Raw genomic sequence first — 7,875 nt, 5'->3', positions numbered from 1 at the left:
ACCAGCAATGGAAGAGAGTAACGAGGGCATCTCTACAACAAATTAATAGTTGGAAGTACATAAATATCATGCAAGTGAATGTATTACTGACAACATTTCTTTAAAAAATAAAAATAAAAAAAGGTATTACTAACAACAAATGCATCAAAACAAATAACTACCAGAAATTTCTAGCTTAGAAACTTAAGGAATGGAGTTGCTATCTGAACATTTTACCAGTTATGTATATTTCTTGAGCCTGCAGGAGAGGTAGGGAGGACTTTCATTTGTCAACAACCGATAGAGTATATTCTTGTAAATGAGAATCCCAGGATCTTGAAACATTGTGAATCTCCTTGCCAATAGCATTACCAATACATGAAAAACTTAAAACAAAGTGGACAGTGAATATGAATCCTGCAAAGCAAAAGAAAAATATAAAGCTCAATCGTTGGTGCTGCAAAATCTATAGTAGAAGCACTAATAATCACAGCTCAGATCATTGACAATTATACGTCCAGTGTCATGTTCTTTCCTTTTTTAAAAAAAAAAGGATACAAACTTGGACATATACAAGAACAACAACGTGACCAGGAATTTGAACGATAGAACACGTTCACACAATAATAAGATAAATAGTCACAGAATACTTGGTATTGCTCTCAAAAATAGTCACAGAATACTTGGATACTGCACTACAAAGAAAAGAATCACAGATAAGAGATTACCTGAAACCATAGATGCTGTAAGATTCTAAACACAATCTGTCAATAATTTAAGCACAGGCATTGCATCAACAGGAATCGAGCAACAAAGAGACGCCACTGACGATACCAAACGCCTCGCAAACATAGACGAATTCTCCAGAAACGGTATCCTCAAAACCGAATAGTTTAGAAACGGTCTCAAGAACTTGCATACTTCCACCATTCCCAACTGCCTGTTCTGTGCCGTAAACAGTAACACTTGCTGCACAAGTTCATCCTCCACATCGCTTCGGCACGAAAGAACCTGAAAATTCAAAATCACACAGTTCAAAACCTCTCCATAATCTACAAGCATTGCTATAAAAAATTTACCAAATTCAATTCCTAAGCTAAACTATAGCTTCTGAGTAATCAATCATGGATTTCCTTTACCTTAACGAAGGGATGAGACTCTGTATTGGTGAAACACCAGTCGCCATTGCTTTTCTGAAACCCTAACCGGACCAAAAACCCCAAACCTTTAACGAAGAGGCTGACGAACTTGGAATCGGATCCTTCGAGCACGGACTAAGACTTTACATTCAACTCAACACAGACTGTATAAACAACACAAACCCAGAAAAACATCACTTTGAACTTGCGACAAGTGTATGATCACAGATGACAGTTTACATGATTATTGCATGCAGTAAAGCAACCACTAGGCTCCTGGATGTATTAACAATGCATATAAGGCTCAAATAGATTATCAGTCCATACAACTATGAGGTAACCTTAGCTCCAAAATCTGAACAGCATGCTGCTATTTTCTTATCATCAGTAGCCACAACTAGGCAAAAAAAAAAAAAACAGGTAACTAGCTGATCATTTTGACTGTGGAAATGTATTAAAGAAAAGTAGAAAACATGTACCTGCTTTGAGCTTGACTGCTGTACATACAAAGTTGATCCAGCTTGCTTGCAAGTTTTGCTCTTTCCGATGTCCTCTAGAATCACAACATAGTTAAGCATATCACGGTAGCATCTTTTCCGCTAAGTATGATGGCACACAGTACATACAAAACACTAGCAAACACAACCAAAAGCCAAGAAACATTGCTTAGTCACAGATCATATCTACAAATCTAGACACAAATCTCATGTTTACAAATAATCTAACCATTTGTTGTATAGGAACATGCCAAGAGGGAATGCAAGATCATAAAGAGGTACAAGGCACGAGAACACAAAACACTACACTGACAATAATTCTAATAACCACATATCGCCACACAACGAAAATAACCACATCAACAAAGTTAAAACTCTTACCTCAGGAGGGAATGCGATCTGGTTGCATGCAAATTCCAGCTTCAACCCACTCATCAATTCATCGATTGCAAACCTGTAAGCAAAAACGTGTCGAAATTGTGCACAACGCTCTGCTCCAGCTTCAACACCTTCTTCAGTTAATCGCTTTTTCAATGAGAAATTCCAGCGCTGTCCCTCAAATATCCTCCCTGCCAATGAAAAGACGCCAAGCGTCTCGGAACCACATTGGCGTACGGTACCTTGGAGTAGTCCAGCGCTTCCATAAAAGGATTCAACTTGTTGAAGATGAGAGATGAAAGTAGACCCAAACAGAGAGAAGAGTGAATGACTGGAGCCGACAATTTGTCTCTCTCTGTCTATATCAACTGTGTGATTCACAACAACTCTATCTTGCTGAAAATGCAAAACATGAATCAAGTCATTTAGATCTGTTTTGAACTCTCCTACCAAACTGAAGCTTCTTCAACACACCAAACCAGTGTGCCCCAATTAAATCGAGCAACCCCAATTCATCTGCCTTTGCCTACGAAAATTTAACCGAGGATGTGTACTACACGCGTTAACAGGCCTTGACGGAGAAATCAACAGCAAATCAATGACTGCTTGACACGTCTACACAGACAAACGGAGTACATGCAGAGCTTGTACATTCCAAAGCTCTTCCCATAAATGTTGAAAGTTGAAACATGCGATGGTGGGACCAGTGGAATAGAGAACTATCCTGACGTTTAGTGCAAAATGATTGATACCTGGCTGGCTTATAGCTGTCGACCATTTAATTATCGAGCAGAATAATTGAGGGAAGACTTGGTTGACTGGACTTCATTCACTCGTTATTCCAATCTGGGATCGATTTCATCTATTTCCTTCTTCACTCACCTCATAAAACCTCTCTTTCTCTCTTCATGGAGTTTGCCACTAGCATTGCTGAGAACGTCCTGGAAAGGCTAGCTTCCTATGCTTCCCAAGAGGTCTCTTTGGCATGGGGTGCCCAACTTGAGCTCACAAAGCTCACGAAGACTTTATCCACCATCAATCTAGTGCTTCAGGATGCAGAGAAGAAGCAAGTGAAGAATCTCCTAATCACTCATTGGTTGGGAAAGCTCAAAGATGTTTGTTACGACGTCGATGATGTCCTTGACGAACTGGAGTTCCGAAAGCTGCGGAAGAAAGTGCTGGCCAACAACCATGGGCGTGTCAAAGGACAGGTACGCCACTTTTTTTCGCGTTGGAATCCAACAGTGTTTAACTTCAAAATGGGACATAAGGTGAAAGAGATTAGAGAACGACTTGTTGAAATTGATAATGAAAAGAGACAATTTGCTCTGGTTGAGGTGCCTAAGATAGCTGAAGATCATAGTGTGCCCCAAGGGATGCAATACAATCAAAGAGAAACTGATTCCTTGGTAGAGGCTTCAGAAGTTATTGGGAGAGATGATGATAAAGAGCTAATTTTTAGTCATCTCTTACATGACACTGATATCTCTAATGAGGAGAATGTTTCTGTTATTTCAATCCTTGGGATGGGGGGGTTGGGTAAGACAACTCTGGCTAAATTGGTGTACAATGATAGCGTGGTAGAGGAGAATTTTGAGGTGAAAATGTGGGTATGTGTCTCAGAAAACTTTGAAGTCAAATCATTAATTCTCAAGATTATCAATGCTGCAACTGATCAAAAATGTGAGGATGAAAGTTTGGACCGTATGAAAAGAAGGTTGCAAGATACTTTGAGAGGTAGAAAGTTTTTGTTAGTGTTAGATGATGTTTGGGATACGGAGTCTATTGGAGTAACACCAGAAAAATGGTTGGGTTTAAAAAGTCTGTTATGTGTGGGAGCTAATGGAAGTAGAATCCTCGTAACAACACGAAATAGATCAGTTGCTTTACTTGTGAATCCCTTGTACATGCATTCTTTGAAAGGTCTTCCTCACAAAAAGTGCATGTTCTTGTTCATCAAAAGGGCATTCAAGAAAGGAGAGGAGCAACGCTATCCACACTTGATAGGAATTGGAGAGGATATTGTGAACAAGTGTGGAGGAGTTCCTTTAGCTGTAGCAACTCTAGGGAGCATGCTCTATTTGAACAGAGAGCCAGACCGATGGTTGAGTGTGAGAGATGATGACATGTGGAGTATAGGAAATGACAATATTCTACCTGCACTCAAATTGAGCTATGATGCATTGCCACAACACTTGAAACCATGTTTTGCATTTTGTTCACTTTTCCCAAAGGATTTTGAATACTATAGTGAGTCACTGGTTGACCTGTGGGTAGCACAAGGCTACCTCAAAACATGTAAAAAAAATGAAGATCTTGGTAAAATGGGTATGGACTATATAAGACAGTTCTGCTCTAGATCATTGTTTCAAGTTGAAGGCGATTTCAAAACCATTATGATATTTAAAATGCATGATCTAGTTCATGATATAGCAATTTCGGTGGCACAAACAGAGTACTCCACAGTCAATTTTCGTCCCTCTAGTGCTTTTGAAATGGTTCGACATGTGTCAATATCCGACAAAGACTTGCTTGGACAAGAAGCACAAGTGCCTGATTTCATATTCAAGTCAACCAAATTGCGTTCCTTTCTAATTCCATCTAGAGCTGGCAAGATGATGAATCAACGTTTTGTAAAGACATGCATCTCGAGATTCAAATATATGCGGGTGCTAGATCTCAGTGGGTGGCCCCTTGAGAAGCTACCAAGTTCCATTGGTAGTTTGTTTCATCTGAGATTTCTCGATTTGCGTTCCAATGATAAGATAAAAAGGCTTCCGAACTCCATCTGTAATTTACTGAATTTGGAGTCCTTGAACATTGGTATGTGTACCGCACTTGAGGAGATACCCAAAGACATAGGGAACCTGATCAACCTCCGAAGCTTGGTGATAACTACACAGCAGAAGTATTTGCCAAAAGGAATTAGTCGCCTCACTTCAATCCAACTTTTATATTTTGTTGGATGTGACAATCTGATGACTTTGGGGGAAGAGATCCGATTCCTCACTAACCTTCGTAAATTGATGATTACCAAATGTGAAAATTTGGAATCCTTGCCACCAAATATGAAACTCTTGACCGCTCTGCATGTGCTTTATATAGATGAGTGTAAAAAGCTTGATTTGATGAAAACCAGAGAAAGCCCTCAAGGTCTTAGATTATTTGCGTTCTTCACTTCAGATTTGGAGGTTTTGCCTCCCTGGCTTGAAGATTCTGCAAAAGTTTTGCAAAGCATAGTAGTCAAGGAGTGTCATAATCTGACTGAACTTCCGGAATTGCAAAAATTTACATTCCTCGAGCAACTAGTGATTGAACGTTGTTCCAATTTGTCAGCTTTACCGCAAGGGTTACATCGCCTCACTGAGTTGAGAGAATTGAAAATTCAAGATTGTCCCAAACTGAGCAAGAGCTGCAAAAGGCAATTAAAAGGTGAGGATTGGTCAAAGTTCGCACGTGAGGCTAAGATTGTACTCGACTCTGATGTGGATACAGACGAAGAGGAAGACAAAGATGAAGGTGCTTTCGATGATCACAATGCTATCTCAAGTGATAATGAGGTAAGGAACTATCGACTACTTATTGATTTATTTATTTTTATATCCATATCTTGAAGAATATAACGTGTGACTTTCATACTAAACATTGTGGGTTTTATCATGGTATGCATCAATTTCATATGCTTGTCACTTTAATGAAAATGATGACTTCAAACATAGACGATTTCAGTTCTAAACTTTGAATACACAAAAATAAAATGGTGTACAGTGTACTTTCATTTTTAAGGCAAGTACCCTTGATTCTAAAATCCAATGCTTTATAATATATGTATGTGTGCCACTATGTCACATTGGTGTACTTCTTCAAATTTAAAGCATAATGTAAGAATCACATTATCCATTATGTTTTATATACATGTGACTTGCTGCATTTCTTCTCTACGACTAGATTTTCATATACTTATAACATTCAGGCTTTTCATGTATTGTAGATCTCCAGAGTTGCAACAGAACTGCAGCTAGGTGATTTAGAATGAAGTAACAGTACACCACATACTGCACTTGGCTACTTGCATTCTACTAATATGCCTCGGTCACCACAGAGCAATTGCAGCTGCGGCGACTCTTTCTCCTTGGGTCTTTGCATGCCTGGTTTAGGCCTGTAGTCTTTCTTTTTATGTTTATTGGCTTTGTTTTTCCTGCCTGGCTAGTTTCTAGGTTTTGTGGTTGTTCATCTCTCCTGTAGAATTGAGATCTTTCATGTACACTAATACCTGCAACATTTTCCAATAAGCAGAGTTGAATAACTCTAACAAACCCAATTAGACTAGAATCATATGTTGACTTTCAGTCAATGGTTATTTTCAGTATTTTCTGATGTGGCATTCTTGCCTTGCTGGATCCTTGTTGGATTTGCAGCTGTAATAAAAGCTTAGTTTGTTTTGTATTAAGTATAAATACAGTGAGATACTGTAATAATTGTAAGGTTGTTTTTTGTTTTGGAAATTTAATGAGGTAAAGTTTTTAGAAACTCTCTATTTCTCGTCGTCTTCAACCTTCTGCTTAGGGTTTCTTCTAGCTTTTACAGAGATGAATGTTATGTTATCAAATTCTACTAGAATCAAATTTTTTCTAATTGGCGATTTATAGTTTGTCGCTGACAGTGGCATGTCATCTACATCCTTCCTAGAGCCACCCACATTTCGACTATGTTATCAAACTCAGAACCTCATGATCAAATCAGGCAAATGATAAGCAAACCAACTTAAATCGCTTCTTACACACTATATCGACCCTGCATGCTATGATGAACTACTTGATTTTCTATAAAACAAAACAAACTGAATGTGATGTTTACACACCTACATAAATGCACATTAAGTCAAATTTAAAGCTCTCTTTCCTCAAGATTCCTCAAGATGGGATTAGCTTTAAGGTAGTTATTTTCTTGTGCTGTACATTGTGGTTTTTTGTTTTTTGATTTTTTTGAACTGGAATTTGCATGTGTCCCCTAACTCTTTTTAATTATTTAAGTATTTGGAATTTGCCTCTAAGATCCTTTATCTTCTGCTTGTATGTAGATATACAGACATTTGAGATACTCTTTGGCACATATGAAGTTCGACAAGGGAAAATGGTTAGCTTCCAGGTTGAGGAAAGGTGGTTCCGTTGGGATATCTACCGTGTAGTGAGGCCAAAGGCCACACTGGCTATTTGACATTTGCAAGACTCAAAGGCCACACTGGCCAAGGGAGTGCTTAATCTGATTATTCTTATGTTCTGTAAGGGAAATTCCTAAAAATAGTAGGGATAACTTCCTTTTGTTGTTGTAAGGGAAATTGTTTTGATCATTAATCAGAAAGTTCTGAATGAACAGTGCTTCCAATGCAGTATCTTAGTCAATGATATTACTGTAACATAAGCAGATTTAGTATACAGAATGCAAAATCCATGTCATCCATGCATGCAGCTGCTGCGTTTTGAGACCTGCAGCTTAACTAGTGGTCGTTTTCAGTTTTGTATTCATGCAACGTTAAAACTTGAAACTTCAGCTTCTTTCACTCTTTGCTAAGGGTGGGCATGGGACGGGATGGGACGGGATTGAGGTCATCCCACGTCCCGTCCCGGTTGTTACACATGGGATGGGATCGGGACGGGCCTTACATTTTTCAGACTCGATCCCGCCGGGCCTAATCCCGGATGGGACGGGACGGGATCGGGATGGGACGGGCCCAATCCCGGCCATCCTGCATCAGTTTCTTTTCTTCTAGAAATCGTACAGTTACATTTGAAATTTCATCTAGGTGTCTTCATAAGATTTGTAGTAGACATCTTAATCACTTGAAAATGATTTTCTCGATTAAGTTATGATTTTTTAAGTTT

At 38.8% G+C, this 7,875-nt stretch overlaps 1 protein-coding gene across 1 annotated transcript; it reads left to right on the top strand.

Moving 5' to 3' along the window:
• Positions 1 to 2,901: 2,901 nt before the first annotated feature.
• LOC101303356 (disease resistance protein RGA2-like) lies at positions 2,902 to 7,210 on the top strand. Its single transcript, XM_004306324.1, has 3 exons — positions 2,902 to 5,553; positions 5,985 to 6,015; positions 7,074 to 7,210. The coding sequence occupies exons 1-3, from the start codon at positions 2,902 to 2,904 to the stop codon at positions 7,208 to 7,210; spliced, it is 2,820 nt and encodes a 939-aa protein (XP_004306372.1).
• Positions 7,211 to 7,875: the final 665 nt, after the last annotated feature.

Source organism: Fragaria vesca, linkage group LG6, assembly GCF_000184155.1.
Source record: "Fragaria vesca subsp. vesca linkage group LG6, FraVesHawaii_1.0, whole genome shotgun sequence".
Taxonomy (NCBI): Eukaryota; Viridiplantae; Streptophyta; class Magnoliopsida; order Rosales; family Rosaceae; genus Fragaria; species Fragaria vesca.
This window is presented reverse-complemented; position numbering and strand designations above follow the sequence as displayed.

Coding starts and splice junctions, on each gene's coding strand:
- LOC101303356 (XM_004306324.1), top strand. CDS start 2,902: ATGGAGTTTGCCACTAGCATTGCTGAGAACGTCCTGGAAAGGCTAGCT. Junction 5,554..5,984: donor CTATCTCAAGTGATAATGAG/GTAAGGAACTAT, acceptor CATGTATTGTAG/ATCTCCAGAGTTGCAACAGA. Junction 6,016..7,073: donor TGCAACAGAACTGCAGCTAG/GTGATTTAGAAT, acceptor GCTTGTATGTAG/ATATACAGACATTTGAGATA.